At 48.1% G+C, this 17,812-nt stretch overlaps 1 protein-coding gene across 1 annotated transcript in view; it reads left to right on the top strand.

Annotated features, from left to right (window-relative positions):
* The window catches only part of COL27A1 (collagen type XXVII alpha 1 chain), a 161,223-nt gene that overhangs the window by 128,753 nt on the left and 14,658 nt on the right, over positions 1 to 17,812 (top strand). The window contains exons 38-44 of the mRNA XM_054221069.1: positions 9,338 to 9,391; positions 9,513 to 9,620; positions 11,106 to 11,159; positions 11,472 to 11,525; positions 16,528 to 16,584; positions 16,743 to 16,796; positions 17,757 to 17,810. Coding sequence (XP_054077044.1) covers positions 9,338 to 9,391; positions 9,513 to 9,620; positions 11,106 to 11,159; positions 11,472 to 11,525; positions 16,528 to 16,584; positions 16,743 to 16,796; positions 17,757 to 17,810 — 435 coding nt within the window. The remainder of the gene's footprint in view (positions 1 to 9,337; positions 9,392 to 9,512; positions 9,621 to 11,105; positions 11,160 to 11,471; positions 11,526 to 16,527; positions 16,585 to 16,742; positions 16,797 to 17,756; positions 17,811 to 17,812) is intronic.

The following is a 17,812-nucleotide window of genomic DNA, read 5'->3' as shown; positions in this document are numbered from 1 at the left end:
CCTGGGGTCAACAGTGCGAGGAGTGAGAGCAGGAGTTGTCCACTGGAGATCCAGACTTTCCATACGGGCAAGGCAGGACAACGATATGTCTCTGCGGTTTGTGGGGAGACTGGAAGATACAACGGCGTGTCAAACCCTGGCAAGGCATGCATCAGCAACGCAAGTGTCACGGTCTAGTTTGCCAAAATAAAAAGCCAATTTATTTGCCAACCTGTCATTGTATGAGGGGATAATGCCACAGCGCCTGAAATATCCAAACAACATTGTTGGAGAGTGATGAACGTTTACGAAGGATCCAGCTGCCAGTTGATCCTCCTCTTTGCAACAGAGGATGATGAGTCAAAGGTTGAAGTCACTGGTATGCAACTGTCAACCCGGACACAGACAAGTGGTCCCTGAGGGCAGAACCCCTCAAAGCGCTCCTCTCTGCTGCATCTCCTCTCCGACTGCAGAAAATACAGCATTTCAGCTCTTCCCTTGGAGGACAACTGATCCGCCGGTGGCTGTACGAAAGGCCCAAGCCAGTTGGCAGGAGGGAGGTGGTGGGTTTCCAGCTGCTCTCCGTAGCTGTGCGCTGTGGTTTTCGTAATGTGCTGGTTGTCATACAAGGCAGACATCTGATAGCGAGGTTTTTACAGTTCCAGGAAAGCAATTGGAGAGCCTGTAGGTAATGAAATACAACATGCTCTGAAACAAGAAAATCCCTCGTTGTTCAGCAAAACTGGGAGCCCAGTTCTTTTCTTTTTCCACTTCCTTTTTAACCTGAAATCCTATCTGCGCTGTCATTCAAGCCACGTCAGGACTCGGAAATCTTTGAGCCAGACGCTCCAATGGTATAAATCGCCATAAACAATTACATCAGAGAAGATCTGGCTGCATGTGCCGGCCCTGCTGCATGGTGCAGATGTGCACCAGCAGACCAAAAGAGCTCTCAGGGCTGGTAAATCCCTTTGCTCTGATGCGACAAGGTCCAAAGTCCTTTTGTTTGCTTTCCAAGAGGGTAGAGTGACGGAGCTGAGCTGGGGTGGAGATCTGAGAAGGTTTTTTGAGGGAACTTGCAGTGTTTTTCAAAAGGATAAAGCCACTCTCTAGGCCAGTACAGAGCGCTCAGTGAACTCGTGGCTCTTGGCTCCAGTGCTGCGGTCTCAGCCACGTCGCTCCCCAGAGCGGCAGTAGCTCCACAGGCGCAGCATTGGATGGTGTCCTGAGGACAGCATCCTTCCCATCGTGTTCTTGTTTCTCCATCGTCTACAGGCTACAGTCCTGAAGTGGAAGGTGGACTTGCTGGCCAGGCTGGACCTTCTGCTCTCAGCTAGCAGAGTCGCTCCAGAAGCGTCCCGCTGCGGTCACAGCTGAGATGGAGCTGGTTTCTGGGCTCTGTAATACCAGGGTAGGGCAAGAGCTCATTCTCATCCGACACTCTGCTCTATTACCAAGTTGTCCAAACATCACTTACAGCAGAATTTGTCCCAGAGTGGTTTTTTGCTCTTTGTTCTTTTCTGTTTCCTGCCATTGAAAACACAATTCAAAGATTTTCTGCAACAAAGCGCCTTGCTCTGCTGTCGCTGAATCCAGCCATTCACTCCCAACACATGAGCTCAGCAACAGCTGGCAACCCCACACCAGTTACATGGCATCCAGCTCCCCGAAAACACTGAGGCTGCTGAAGGACAATCCTGGAGTCACTTCTGGTTTTAATCTCTGCTGTCTATGCTTTTTTTGATAATGTGCTGAGCTGTTTTTTCCTGGAAAAGCTGTTTTTCATGCCCTGGTCTACAGACTGTCTGTGGAGCTCTTACTTGAAAGAAGTTTCTTAAATTCCCTCAACTGGAGGGCGTGGGGTTACCCTCCGACTGAGCAATGGAAGGAATGGAGAATACTGGGCTCAGCGTGCAGGGGAGGGCTGTGACAGCCCCAGCAGCTTGCCAGTGGTAACAGCGAGCTCTTCACACCCTTAGAGAAGGAAATAGTTACTACTCCTGATCTTGCCCTTGAATAATGTATTAGCAGCAGAGGCACAAAGTGACTTGCCCAGGGTGATGCGGGAGGTGGGTCAGTGGCAGAGGCAGAAGGGAACCGGGAGCTCCCCAGGCCCGTTCCTGTGCCATGCCTCGGATTGGGCTGTATTGGCCCACGGACCTGGCACATCTCTGCAGATGTTTCCATGAGACAGCTCTGCTCATCCAAGGGCACGGGCCCTTTGCTGCAGAGCTGAGCATCTCCTGGGCTTCTGCGTGAGCCACATCCCAAGCCACAGCTACATCTTCTGCACGGGAGGAGAGGACACAACAGGACATGCTTTTCCTGCCCTGCAGCCCATCCTTCCCAGTAGCCGCTACATCAGCAGGGCCAGATCCTATACTGGAGCCCAGTTTCTATAAAGGTGCTTGTGCTCGGCCGTGGTGTGTGATTGTGTAACAGCCTTGGAGTATCATTACTCGCGTGGACCGACATCCAGCAAAGCCATAAGCAGGTATTTGCCTTGCATCAAAACTTAAAGGGGAATAAAGTTGCTCAGGAACGCAGTCAAACATGCTTAAGCTCTTTGCTTTGAATAGGGCCGAAGCAAGGGTCAGGGCGAGAGCCTCTGCATAGCTGTACCCACAGGTCTCTCCCCTTCCCCATCTAGAAGAAACGTCATCGTCCCTGGGCAGCTCTGCCCTCAGCTGCAATCCACTTCTCCTTTTGCTTTAATAATCAGTGCGTCGCTGATGGTCCCAGGTTCAGCCTCTTCTGTGTAAATCTTTACATCCCATTTTATGGAGAGGTACACACTGGATTTTGTTGTTTGGGAGATTTTATTGTATGGATTTTTCCCCCCTTGTCTGATATTCTGGTATCTGTGGCTTGGCCCACCAAATCCGCTGAAACCTTTGGAGTGGACCAGGGTTGCCTGCAAGCCCTGGGAATCCCTCAGGGAATCACAGAGGTCTCCCAGTCCCCAGGGAACTGCGTCTTGCAGCGACCAAGGTTTCTCTCCGGCAGCCGAGGGGCCGTTGGCCCTCGCGGTGAAGTCGGCCAGCTCTGCCTGGTCTCCCTCTGCTCGGGAAGGCAGGCTGATCCCAGCTGGTCTTCGTTTAGAGTTAATAGGAGTAGAAATGAGCCAGAATTTGAAATAAATCCCATTGACTTGGCATGTTTTCTTTCCTGACTCAGACGAAGGAGACGCACTTTTTGTGCAGTTACTCCAAGATTCCCCTCCTTATTGCAAGAGAGGATTTCATTCCCCTCCTCTTCCACAACCCCAGGGCATCTGTGTCCTTCAAAAGGAAGATATTAACCCTTGGTGTTTGGGGGAGGAAACAAAGAGCACAAGTAGTGCTCATTAGCGTAAATCAGAGTTATGCTGCCCAAGTGCTCTGTTTATTCCTTTCTTCCCAGTTGTCAGCTTCCAACTCTGGCTAATTCTTTGGAGCCTTTTGGTGTCATGGTGTCTGAAAGCTTCACAGCTCAGTAAGGATGAGGGCTTGCACTTATCCTGCACTTCCCACCCACCCATCAAGCTTTTTGGTGGCACTTTTGTCTCCTGAGCTTCCTTAGAGATGAGGAAATAGAGGCAAAGAGTGGGGGGGAAAGGGGATTTTCCCCAAAACAACAAATTAGTGGCGGTTCAGGGCTATAGACCAAACCAGACCAGCTCAGAGCACACAGCACTGCTCTGTACATGATTCTCTTTGATGCCTTACACTGTGATTGCTTAGAAAACCCAAGTTAAATAGATCTCCTTATCCACAAAACCAAAAGCGGCATATTTCAGAGCAACATCTGCGTGCAGATAGGAACTTGTACTGAAGGAGAGAGTTTGGGATACAGGATTTTGGTTTGGATTCCCCATTTTAAGCTGAGGAACTCAGCTGAAAAGAAAGTCATAGTGATGCTAGCTGTAGTCTTTCCATCCAAGATCTTTTTATAGGATTTCCCCATCTCACTTTTTCTTTGACTTCAGCCAGCCAGCTCTACCTGCACTCACCACTCGGGTTTCCACGAGCAGGCCAAGAGCCCGTTGCTTCCCAGTGATCCCAGTGAAGCCCTCTGAACCTCACAGTACAATCGGGTCTTTCTTCTCGAGAACAGTTGAGTCTTTCTTCTTCCCCCATACTCATTCAGGAGCTGCTGCCCTGTCTCCTCCCCTTCCAAACTACTGCGAGGCAGAGTGATTATGAAATGTGTTTCTTATAAATCTGAAACATTTATGTCTTCAAATGCCCGGCCCCAATAATCCCACTAATTTCCTGAGTGCTTGTGAACTGTCCTCCATGGGGGGAGGCTTCTCTCGATCAAAGTTTATTAAGTAGAGGTTCTCATATGGAGACATTGCTGAGCAGTAGGAAATGATATGGGGCTTTTTCATTTCCCTTTAAACGAGCTCGCTGGCTGGGCCCTGAACAATATGGGCACGGTCATCCTATGTCTTATGCTTCCTACCTATATTGCTGCTTTAGCTTTTCTGCCCTTTCTACATCCAGTGCCTCAAACTATCACCGTTTTTTTGCCATCACCATTGGCGCTCTCTTTTCTTTACTCAGTAGCTGCCTTCTGGTGGTTCTATTTCTTCCTGCTTCATTTTTGGTAGGGAGGAGTGACCTCAGACCTTCACTCAATGACACCCGAAAAAATTTGAAAATATGGTCCTGCTCCACAACAGTCCAGAGTAATCATGAACTGCCTGAGACAGGCTTGGGGAAGCTCTCTCATCAGTACTCTGCCCTCGTAGAGCTTCCCTCCTGTGCTGTGCTGTAAGTCTGCGAGCAAGGCAGGGACATTTGTGTCCTCTGAAGTGCCAGGAGCCACCGTTCCCCTTGAGTCAAACCAGGACGGTGAGTCACGTCTCGGTAACCATCTCCCTGGACCCATTGCGTGTAGCAGAGCATCACTGAATGTGGGGGAAGTTTGGGTCTGGATTGTAACGCTGTTTGTTGTTTGGCTCCATTTGGGGCATATCTCTCTGCAGTTCATTCAACTTCCTTATTTTGTTTTTCTGGATGTTGTTGTCGTAACATAGATTGCAACTGTTGATGTCTTGAGAATTTAAAGCCAGGCTGCTCATCTATTTGCGCTCAATAAACGTTACTGCTGTGCCATGCAAGAGACCTGATTTTGCTGCCAAGGCCATCAGCAGCTGAAAGCCTCTTTTTTCCTTAAAAATTAATTAATTTGCATTGGAAAATAAACCATCCAGCTTTTTCCTTAGGGGAATATCTAAGGCCATACTAAAAAAAAACGTAGAAAATTGGGTCCTTACTGAAGCTGACAATGAAATGTTAAACATTCCAGATCTAAGATGATATTTTTTTTGCTTTCCTTGGGTATTTGGGAATACCTGAAGGCATGCAACTTCTTGAAACCGCTGCTTTCCACCATCCCTGGTCACAAATACCATCATCTTCCGGAGGTACTGATATGCTTCTCTAGTGAAGAGTGCAGTATATAAAAAGAAATCACCATTTAAAAATAATCCCGCTCATGGAAGAAGCTTGGAAAGAAGATTTGTTTTCTCAGTAAACCAGAAACCCAAAGCATACAACAAAATGTGTACAAACCCCAAGAATAAAAGCATCAAGTGTTTAGTGCCTTGGCACACTAACCCAACTGATTTGAATCCAGCAAAAAGAACTTGGAATTAATTATTCTTATGTATAGGCTTTTGTACATTTTCTACCCCTCATTACCATCTCTGCTAAAGGGAGTAGGAACCCAAGGAACTTTGCAGTGAAAAAGGAACGAAGAGGTTCCTGAGGTACTTTGGAGACCCTGGGTAAAGTTACGTTCTCGCTGAATTTTATTTTTATCTTTTTCCCCCCACCCTGTTCTGACCCTGATTTTTCCGTCCCTGGGCAGATGAGTCAGAAGAATGGAGAGAAAAAGAATCTGACCTTTTTTGAAGGCTACTAAAGTTGCTGCTGGGCTTGTTATTGGTTGTATGACATGTGGCATGTGACAATGCGGTGATTTCTGGGAACCGGGAACGCAAACCACTCCGTATGTGCCCCGTGAGCATCCATGATTGCAACAAATGGCAACCACATCTGGAACATCACAAGCAGAGATATTGCATATCTGGGAACCCCAGACAAGTGTTGAACTGCCTCTAAATTCATACGGGCAAAATTCCTACGCAGTTGGAGAAAGCACATCCAGGAAAATCAGACATATGGTAGGCTTCCCGCTCACCAGCAGAGCTCTGCTGGCCAAAGTCCTAGAAAGCGTGCTGGTAGAGCACAGAAATATCCTTTGCTGATAGGGCTTACTCCGTTCAAGGAGGTGACTCAGGCTGCAAGATCCAAGCCACGTTGTTGCTGATGGTGTCGCCAGCACAGTTTGACCCGTTTATTTATACCAGCAAAGCTTTTAACTGGCAGACAAGAGCTAACAGCAGCGAGGGAGGCTCAAAGGAAGATCCCCGTGGTTTACTGGGAGTGACAGCTGGTCTCACTATCACTGACAAGAGTTGGAGATGCTGCCAATTTTTTTTTCTCCAGCAATGAAGAAGGAGCCGCACCCCAGCTGGAGGAGGACCCAGGAGAGCCTTCTGGAGTAGATGAACATCCCTGCTCAATGAGCCTAATGCGTCATAAGGGGAAAAGCCATTACAGGCAGTTTATCAGAGCCCATATCTGTGTTGGGACTCCACCAATAGGGAAAGACAAGCTGAAGGAACCCAGCGAAAGCTGAGACCCTGTCTGAACACAGCATGGTCTTCTGTGGATCAAGTTTATTTGTGTGAGCAGCTCTTGGACTGTTAAAGTTGGGTTTATGCTTCTGGTTTTTCCCTCTCTCAGATGACTCTAACCCTATACCTGTACTTCATGATTGCGGGTGCAAGCATGAACTTGAATGCTGCCGGATTTTAGGAGCGGTGTGGAAATTTTCTTTCTCAGATGAAGGCCTGAACCTTTCTTCTCAAAAAGCAAAGACATTTCCCAGTGCAGGGTAGAAGCAAGTTTCAGTCTTTGCTTCCATGGGAGATGTATCCAGGTGAGGGGAACCAGGCTGCACTTCAAACTCTTCTGAATTAGCTGTGAGATCCCCGTGACCTCCCCTGGGAACGGGGTCCATCTTCTCTGCACAATGATAAGAGGGTACATCTCATCAATGCACTGGTGTCTGCGTTTTTTACAGACAGAGCAAGGCATCCTCATCCCAGGGATGGAACCGTAACATGCAAGTATTTGTTTCAAGAGCTGCTACAGCACAGCAATTCAGGAGCACATCTGAGTGCGCAAAACAACTCTGCTGGAGAAGATCAAGGGCTTGGCCATCACTGGGGCCAGGAACAGATTTAGTTTAAAACAGGCTTTCTCCCGTGCTTCCAAAAGATCTTGGTGCATAGTCTAGGGATACTGGTGGAAAACCACTATGCAACTAATTAGAAATCCTAGTTGTGTCTTTATTTGTTCATGTCTTGTTTTGACAGTAAACTTTGGTGAGTGATTCCACTATTTGCTCTCCAAATTTTCAAGCCACTAAGCATCAGGGTATCACTGCAGAACAGACCCCGTGAGCATCGTTGCTGCTTCACTACACGCATCACAACCAGTAAGTGGAGAAGTCAAGGGACGTGGTACCAGGTCCATGGGTGAGCTACCTGCAGAGCTGGATGGGGATGGCCATTTCCCAGGCTGATGCTTTCATCAGTGAGGATTTCTGTGTGCTCCTGTCAAAAGCGTAAATCACATGGGTGATGCTGGAGGCTTGGCACCCTCAATTCATCGCGTATTGCGGCTGCTCAGCGTCTGTGGGAAAATAATGCCAAGAGTGATGTCTTGGAAAGGGGCAGCAAAAAATAGCAACCAAAAACCTCAAGCTGTATGGAAGAGACAACAGAACAGGAGCTGTGCACTCCTCGGCGGGGACCTGTCCTTTGTGAAGCTCTAACGGCGTTGGCAAGGTGGGCTCTTGAAATGCTTGTCTTGGGTAAAATGGAGCCATTCCCTTTGGGGCAGTGAAGAACTGGCACAATTCTTTAGGGCTGTACGTAGTCTGAATCGCTCCTTTGTGTTAAGAGCAGGCACTTGGGAGGCCCATGTTTCAGATCAGAGTGAAAACCCTCCGATACGGCTAGCTTTATAAGTTCCTTTTGTTCATCTGAGACTGATACTTTTCTGCAGCCTCAACGGTGGTGAAAATTATACCTTCTTAACTGGCAGGGAGAGATGCTGTGCGGGCGCGTAGATGCTGTTGAAAAGTTTGTCGCAACTGCCAAAAAGCATGAATTATTTTCTTCAGTGATACTTTTGCTTCTTTCTGTCAGATCCAAAATATGTTGCCTGCCTTGCAGCCAACGGGGTCAAACACTGAAAAAATGAGCTCCCTGGGCTCCCTAAGGAGAGCGTGCTGTACTTAGTTGCTCATCACAGCTAATTTCTGCTGTGTGGGTGCAAGGAAGGGTGGCAGTCCTGCTGCGTGCGAGGTACCCCCCCTCGGTGCACAAAGCAGGCCAGCATTTCTGTCCCTCGTCGCTGTGGCTCCCGCTTGAAGCTTTGCATCCCACTCCATTCCTAGATGCCTGCTCCGTATATTGGCAGTTTGATGTGTTGTGTGTTGCAGCGATAATACGACAAATAGAGGGAAGGTTTTTGCACAGTGAGCAGAAAGCTGTGCGTGGCAGGTAGGCGGAAAATTAAACTGCTGCCTGTTTTTACAAGGTAAAAATAAGGAGAATTGCTGTTGAGGCAAGGGTTCCACTGCTCGTATCCTGAAACCAGAGGAAAAGTACTGATACCCAGTTCAGTGCTATAGTTGATGGTAAAAGATACAACTGTGTACCTCAGCAGTGCAGAGATGGCAGCTCTGTCTGCAGACCAGTGGAAACATTTGGGGGGCGGGGGCAGGGTAAACGTGTTTTCCACATTTCAGCCCTTTCTGTCGCCGTGGCTGGGTAGGTACCGTTTTTCAGTTCAATGGGTGCTGTCTTCAAGGAGCACTTCTGAGATCCCTCTTGTTCATCCTTGAGGACAGATGGGCACATCAGATGGCAGTTTTCTATCACTCGCCTGGTTTTTGAAATGTGATCTGAAGATGAAAAATTTCACCTTTCAGCCATGTTGTCCTATAGTCAACTGGGCACAGAGCTCTTTCCACCTTTAAGCAATGAGATTTCCTTCTCCATGTGTTGGAGCAGCTCAAGAACCAACTCAGCCATGCTCCAGCTGCAGTACCTGTGAATTCTGGCGTTAACTTCATGACTTCCAAGTCTCTTGTTGGCTCCCATGGGAATAGGACAGGATGGGTGAGGACACTGTCAGGGTTGCCTGTACCAGGGAAGTGGCCTGGGAGTGGCTGGTTGGGATGGGATTTCTTTGCTTTCCCATTCCAACAGTTTTTTTTGCTTTCCTAGGGACCAGAAGGGAAACCAGGAAAACAAGGGGAAAAGGGCAAGCCTGGCCAGAAGGTAGGAACATCTCCCGTTGATAACGTCTCCTCCTCTGGATCTCTCTTTCTTTGTTCATCTTTGACATTTATCTGTAGAAGCAGTTTTGTCCTACATTAACGTCAGTGCTTTTGCTCTGCAGGGCAGCAAGGGCTACCAGGGGCAGCTCGGCGAGACTGGATCTCCAGGGAAGGAGGGGCCGAAGGGGAACCAAGGCCCTAAAGGATCCCGAGGTACCCTGGGACCTATGGTGAGAAGAGCTCTGTAAATGGTTGAACACAACACGCAGAAACATGACTAGCAGAGGTGGGCACAGGCCTGAATGAAGCAGAGAGTCCAGCAGAGGCTTCAGAGCAGAGAAAGGGAAGTGATGTTAGATGGGTTTAATTGGCTAAAACAGCTCTGAGCAGCACAGGAGAGACTCCACTGTGGTGGTTGTGTTGGTGCCCTGTGAACCCGGCTTACGTTGCATTGTGGCAATTCTTCACAACTCCCCAGATAGGCTGAAATGTTGGGTTTGGTTTTTTTTGAGAAGGGAGTGAGCTGATAAGCTATTTTTTGCTAAGATCTTTCCCTTTGAGACTGCACACTCATGGCAAGAGCTGCTTCCAAGTCAAACTGTGTTGTTATAAGGAACTCTGCCTTGGACTTCTGCCCTGTTTCTACACCCACTCTTGATCTGCTTATCTAAAACAGTTGCAGCAAGAAGAAATATAGCATGGGAAAGGGTTTGAGTTGCGGACTGAAGGTGAGGCTTTCAGAGAGAACAACAACAGTACGGTAGAGAGGGAAGAAAGTTCATTTGCTTTAGGCATATGAGAAAAATGCATTGGGACAGGAGTGGTAAGTAAGAAGCACTTCCTCATGCATTGCAGGCTGGTAAGGAAACTTCTTGCACTACATTTGGTACAACTTAGTGAAAAAGCAGGAGTTATTTATGAACGGGAATCGCAGTGAAGTTTCGGAACAGTAGCAAATGAGCGATGGAGTAACGGTTCCACTGATAGTGTTTTCCTGCACTAAAAATTATGGCCTCCCCATATATCCTCCCTTCATATTCTTTGGTAAAGCCTCCATGGCTCATTTCACAAGGAAGCAAAGCAGTATCTGAGCAGTGGTGTATTGGACTGAACACGTCTTTGTCTTGTGGAAAGGGCTTTTTCCACGCTAAATGGGATTATATGGAAAGTTTGCACTTCACTATAATCTGATGATCTGATTTAAACCCTTCTGTTCAGTCTGCTAAAGATGCAATAAACAGCTCTTCCAGTGCCCTCATCGCAAGCGAGAAAACTCCTTTCTTGGCCTCATAACCCACACTGAAATGTTTCCTCCCAATAGTTTAGGATTAGGTCATGCATGAGAATGGTCTTGCTGTGGTGGACTTCCTAGCACAAAGAGCTAATTTGGATATAAAGACGTCCAGAAGGGCAGACGAAGGGCACACACTATGCAGTTATTTCTGGTAGCAAATCTGAATGAGGTGGGGCACCTATTGCTATAGGGTGGCAAAGACATAGACTGGACTCTGAGCATCACTCCCCACATGTAACAGATTAAAGCCAAGCAAGAGCATTTCAGATAGCTGCAGCAAAGCTCACTGGTGGCCAGGAGAACGGGTGGCCACACTCGCATGTGGTGCTGAGCGTTGCTTTGCATAGCCCCGTGCATCTTTTTCTTGTGGGGTAATACCCATGGGCTACTCTCATGGTGCTTTCTGTGCTTGCCTCTCCAGGGTGCTCCAGGAAGGATGGGTGCTCAGGGGGAACCTGGCTTGAAGGGTTACCAGGTAAGGATTTTATTTTCATCCTCCAGCTTCTATCTGCTCTCAAATGCAACAAAACTGCCACTCCAGGATGCAAAATCGTTCTTAAACTATGATTTATTTCTGATCTTGAGTTCAGTTTAGTTCTTTCTGTGGTCTCTGTTTGCACCATCATGACTTCTCCAGATACATTTGGTGCATCTCTGCCATGACCTGTGTGTCCTTTCAAAGCTGGGATGCACAACACAGGGCTCGTGAGATCTGGCAGGAAACTAGGGAGAACCTTCAGTCAAACAGCCCCTTCCTGTCTCCTCACATGCTGTCTGCTCTCCACAGGGACACGCAGGACCACCAGGGCCAATTGGACCACCAGGGCCAAAGGGGGAAAAGGTAAGTTCACAGGCTTTAGCCATCTTGTCTTCCATCAGTGTGGAAGCTGGGCTGATGTAGAGACAATTGCCCCGCTGCCATAACACCCATGCACCCGTGCTCTCCTCCTCTACCTGCAGCAGAGCTGCCTCCTCTACAGCACGGCCACCTACTTTGCTTCTGCAAATCAGCGCTGGGACACCCGTGCCGTTAGCACATGCTTTCAGACACCACGTGCCTGTGCGCTGGTGGCTGAGCCAGCCGGCATACGTTCTGGGGGGACACGTTTTTCCTGCATCCACAGAAATTCTGCTCAATCCCCAAGCCAAAAGAAATCAGACTAATAGTTTTCTGTGACCAAGTCAGAATACCACCCTGCACAAACCAGCTGACCTTCAGCAGGCTGCCCGTCTGTGCTTAAATCAGCCGACAGCATGTTGTAAGCGAGGCAGAACTGGTCTCCTCTCCATCGCCTTTGCTCTATTTTCCTCATCGCCTGCCGCCCCCTTACCTCGCTCGTCCCCCCCACCCCTCCACCGCGCTCCCTCGCCGCAGCTGCCCTGAGTCAGAGCCCTCTTTCCACGGCGGCATTCCCCTTGTGTTTTTTCCCCTTTTGCTGAGTCAGCACGGCCGTAACCAGTTCAGGCTGGAGAAGTGACTCACGCTTTAATGGTTTCCTGTCGGCGGAGCTGGCTGCTCGGCGCTGCGAGGCCGGCCCAGCTGGCGTTGGCTGTGCGCGCAGTGCCGCTGGAGCCCCTCACGTGCCCTCAGGAGCTGCAGCGATGCTCCCTCCCTCCCTCCCTGTGGGAAGGGAAGTGGTGGTAATTGGGACTGGTCAGTCCTGGGGTCCCCATGAAGGTGACAGATGCGTGAACTCTGTTCGCTCATTTTCTACCCCTCCCATCACCGAGAGAGCTTTCGGCATTCCCTCTGCGCAGAGATGTGATTGCAGATTATGTGGGCAAGCAGGAGCTTCGTTGCTTATAAAAGTTTGTGGGACGGAGATCATAGAATCATAGAACGGTTAGAGTTGGAAGGGACCTTAAAGATCATCTAGTTACAACCCCCCTGCCCTGGGCAGGGACACCAAGGTCTTTGCTGGGGCTTTTAAAGTGTCCTTTCAGCTCGAGCTCCTGGGTGTCAGGACACCCAGTTCATGCTGCTCTCCAAGCTCTGCCAGAAGACTCCTGGTGCAGCCGTGAATCTCTGTGCTGGTGGCCAGGAGTCAGTGGGGCAGGGTGAACTCTTGTGTTTCATATTCGCGTGCCTCAGAAATTTTGCTTGAGGGATGAACAATGGTCATGCTGCTTTTTCTCTCGTTTGCTGCTGCTGAAACACATCCATGGCACAGGAACAGCTGGGGATGTTCCTGCCGCCCCACATCTCCATCACTGCCTTGCTGAATTTCCTCTCCACCCCCAACCTTTCTAACACCGCCCCGTCCCTTTCCCGAGCTGCCTCTCATGCTCCTCCAGACTTCAGTAGCATTACTCCTTTGGTGTATCCTGCTGAGTGGCCGTGTGGGAAGTGGCAAGTGTTAGCCAGGCACAACCAGCCCAGGATAATAACGTGAGAGCTCACGACGAAGCACATTGTCAGTTGAGAGCCCTGGCAAAAAGTTGTGAGTTGTGATTAACAAAAGCAAAATCAGCCATTGCCTTTACAGCAGGAGTCAGAGAGGTGTAGATAGGTATCTCTCTTGTTTCAATTATGACTGCTGCTTTATTTTAAAACATTGAAAGTTGCCATCTTCTTGAAAGCTCCCATCATTTCAGTAGTAAATGGTCCCCAAATGATTAATCTGAAGTGTTCAGTGAAGCACTCTCCCCTTCACCAACAAAATATTCTTCTGCAAATGGGCACTAAAAGAGCACTTTCTCAGAGGTAATGTGGATCTTGTGTTAGCAGATCACAGTAACGCTATGAAATACCTTAACCAGGGATGATAAAATGGATTCTACATGCAAGTATCCAAGCTGAAGCCTGACGAAGACACCAAAGCATCTAATGCATCCTGGTGAGAACAGTCAGATCTGCTAATGACCATTGACAGCCGGATCTCACTCACATCTTCCCCGAAGGTCAGCAGATCTGCTGGCACCTTGCCTGGGAGCAGCTCCAGTTGAATGAGGAGAGCCCAGCATCGTATGCTGAGCCTCCAGCACCATGTCCTGAAGCATCCAGGTGCTCCACAGAAGTCTTGCATCTAAGTTTTCTTATCCATCCTTCCTTCTTATCTCCTAAGAGTTGCCTGGATCCCAGCCTAAGGACGGACAGATTCCTGCCCTCTGGACATCTGTAACCTCACACACACGTGCGAACATGAAAATGGAAGTCTGAATCTGAGAAATGAAGAGGAAATGAAAATGCAACCATGACTGCTCTGTGAGCTTTAAACAATGTGGTAAACATAGCTGTGCTGAAGAAGGAGGATATATAATGGTGGGGAAGGTCCTCCCTTTTCCAGAGAAGAAAGCGGCTTGGTGAGAGGCATTACTGTGGAATCCAGCTCCCTTGTGCCATACCAGCAAGCTACTCCGCCACATTTAATACATTTACAGCTCCTCAAAGAGGCCTTGCTCAGAGCAGACGCCTGCACTTGGCAGCTGCTTAAAGCAGTCCAGATGGGATCCTTTTAAAAATTACAAACTGGTGTATCTCACTTTGGGACAGGAGCCAACAACAACAAGACTTCCCTTCTTCTCCATGCATTTTCCATTTGTATCCCAACATGTTTACTTTGCTGCCCTTTACTCTAACTTTTTTTCACTGCAACTTTCCAAAGAATTAGCGCAGAGCTTTCATCTCCCTCTTGAGCAGCTGAGGCATCAGGAAGTCCTGGAGGAGCTCAGACTCGCAGTCCTAGAGCTGACCAGTCCTGCAGGATTTTCTTAGTCAGAAGACAAAGGACAAGGTGGGAATTAGACTCAAGGGGACACAAAGCCACAACTCAGCTTTAGGGAGAAAGTCTGTGGGTCTTGGTGCTCTTCAAGAGTCCCCAGAATTATGAGCTTTCCTTGAGTTCATCACGCTCATCTCATCTCCGAAATGGCGAGGTGTTCACATCCTGTTTGAGCAGAAGCAATCGGTGCCAAGACTTCTGCATAGTAACACGTATATTGGGGTTTGTTTTTTTTCCTGAGACTTGAGAAAAGGTGGCTTTGTTTCCCTTCTATCCTACATTCCTTTGATAGCGCCTAGAAAGCAAGGCAGTTGCCAGGTGTTCTGCTACTAACTTCAACCAGCAAGTACAGTAGCGCTGGAAACTGTTGACAAAGCCTGCTAGGCATTATTTTCCTTTCTCTCTACTCTGCCACCCAAATTTCTCCATCCATATCGCTCAGTACTGTATTCTCAAGCCGTCCTGGCACAGCTTCTTCCTATATATTTCTTCTACCATGATAACCCCCCCCAAAACCCCAGACAAGTATGCCAGAGTTCACCACCCAGCACACAATCACTTAAGGACAGTGTAACATAACCTGTCAGTACATACGAAATCCTGGCAACATTCATCCAACAAACATCACAGCAGCAGAGAAAGAAAACGCCGCTGTCATCAAGTGTGTAATAGAGGGATATGCACTGCGCTCTTTGCTACCTCTTGAGGTCAACTGCAAGAGATTTTACCAAATCTTGAGCCTCATTCTACCAAGCTGTAAATGTCAATGCTGGTGCTCAGCCCATGCGAAGCCCGTGTGGGTCAGCCTGTCCTCTCTTAGCAGTGGCACAGCCCTGATTCCAAACCACGACCCCGTTCTTACAGAAAAGAAGCTATTGGTTCCACTGCCTGAATTTTTTCACTGAGGGTTATTCACTGCTCCAGATGCGTCATTACCAAATATCACATACAAGCAAAGCACTCCAAATGGCTTCTCCCAGAAGCAGGATCACTGAGGAATTGCACACGCACCCTTACCATCAGCAGCTGCAACTCAAAGAGAAGATGAGAGTAGCCCAGAAAGTCAAAGACACTCATAAATACACCAGAAAGGGCTGATGCAACTACTGAGAATTGCAGAAGTCTGTGGAAAACTTGGCTCTGCATAGCTACGGAAATTTGGATGTTCAAGGCACTAGGAGCACCCCAAGCAGGCCAAACACAGCAGCTCCACTGTGCCAGAACCCCCACCCAGACTTCTTCTCTCCAGTAGCTGCAACATCAAAGGAGCTCTGAGACACGTTCATCCTAAGGAACCAGAGTGACAGAGACTCTGTGATATGAAGTAGCCAAAAACTGGAGGAGCTGGAAGGTAGCTATCTTCTATAGGGAGAAAAGAAACAGCCATCCCTGAACTAGACTCCAGAGAAAATAGGACACCGTGACCCCAAGTGACTTGTACAGCTGAATTTAAAGAGGCAGTGTCTGCGTTAGGTCTTGAGGGATTTCTCTATGGATGTTTCAGAGAGACCTCAGTTATAAATAGTCCGGGTGATGTTATCTACCAGCCAAACCATGAGCTCTGAGCCCTTGCTGGGGAGCATCCCACCAATGAGTGGAGCTGCTCACACAGCAAGTGTGTAAGGGGCTGACCCTCTCACCTGATCAATTGTGAGACAAGGCCACAATGGTGGCACGCAACCAGGGAGCCCTCCCAGACCACCCGTGTTCCCCTGACAGCCCAAGCAGCACTCAGCCAGGGTGGGGAAATGCTGGATTAAAGAACTTGGTTTGACTGTCAGCAATAAAATTCATAGGCAAAGAACTACTTCCCATGTTGTCCTAATTACTCGCTTCTTGCTTAGTTCTAGGAACTGTTGAAAATAACTCATTGCACCTGGTTGGGTAGGGAGGAGAGTTAGACCGGGCAGAAACAACCACCAAAGAAACCAGGCCTCAGTGTATTCCAGGTTGTGAAACAAACAAAAAGATCATTTAGACTTTCTTTGAATGAAAAAAATTAGTAAATTCAACGGTGGCTTTTACTTAGGAGCCCATGATATGGGAGGACTGGATGGGGTCTGTACAGAAGCATCTGCCATATGATCTGCTGTCTATTAATACCAGCATTTTTATTCACAGGGAGAACAAGGTGATGACGGGAAGGTAGAAGGCCCACAGGGACCACCTGGAGACAGAGTAAGATGTTAAATCCCTTCTCAAATCAATCCTGGCCTGATTTTTGCAGGTGGAATAGTCGGGTTTCTTCCTTACTTGTAGAACACGCACAAGCCATCGAGATATTGCAGATGACAGATTGCTTACATCCACCTTAAGTCTTTGTTGTGTTGTTGTAGGGCCCCGTTGGTGACAGAGGTGATCGAGGAGAACCTGGAGACCCTGGTTATCCTGTGAGTCTTGTTCCAAATAACATGATTCAGAAACGTTTGTCTTGAGGAAATGCTTCCAATCTGCATCAGCCCACAGAAGGTCTACCCTTTGCTCAGTAGTTACGATTCAAAACCCACTGTTGTGTGTGGTCAACACATATGGGTGTGTTTCAAATGAGGAGCAATTCAGATACATTTACCTAAGGTAATAAAAACTTTGCTGAAGGCAAACGTAGGTCCTGCAGGTCAGCATCTCACAGTGCTCCTGCCTGAGCACCCTAAACTGAATGAATGAGCAGGACCATCTCATTAGAGGTATTTGTGATGATCAAGGAAATACCCTGAGGAAGATGCGTACAAGAAAGACCATGTCATTGCTGGACAAAATGCAAGACTGATTTTTCCAATGGCTGTAGACTCCTTCATGGGAAGACCTCTTTTAAACTTGGAGGATTGGAAGCTTCCCAAATCTTATCAGGATTTCTCTCAGAAGATGACCAGGGTTATGAGTGATTCCCCTGTGCTCCTGACACCCTCTTTGCAGGACATCTCCAGCTGATTGGTGTTGATCTGCAAAGGCTCTATGGATTAAGTCTTACCTCCATCCAAAAGCAGCTGGTCAGAGCAGCCCACTACAGTAATGTCCAGAAGAGTGAATTCACCAGGGTAGGAGTGCTGCCGCCTTATTGTTGTAGGACAGCAGTCCCCAACTGTTCATTTGCGTTAATGCTGTGTGTATTTAGGGGCGCATTAGAAAGCCTTCTTTATTGCTTAGATGGTGATTAGCAGTTCCTCTTATTTGTTTCTTTCCAATGCATACCCATGGGACTGTGTACACCACCCGCAAGCTTCAACATTTCTGTATCAGCAGAATGTATATCTTCTCCTGCCCCATACAGCATGTTACACCCATTTTTGTTTCCCATTGCTACAAAAATACCCAAGAACAAACACGTGTTCCCTCTCTGTTTTTTATTTAAGGGTCAAGAAGGGCTTGATGGAGAAAGAGGAAAACCTGGACAGCAAGGCTTACCTGT

Source organism: Rissa tridactyla, chromosome 14, assembly GCF_028500815.1.
Source record: "Rissa tridactyla isolate bRisTri1 chromosome 14, bRisTri1.patW.cur.20221130, whole genome shotgun sequence".
Taxonomy (NCBI): Eukaryota; Metazoa; Chordata; class Aves; order Charadriiformes; family Laridae; genus Rissa; species Rissa tridactyla.
This window is presented reverse-complemented; position numbering and strand designations above follow the sequence as displayed.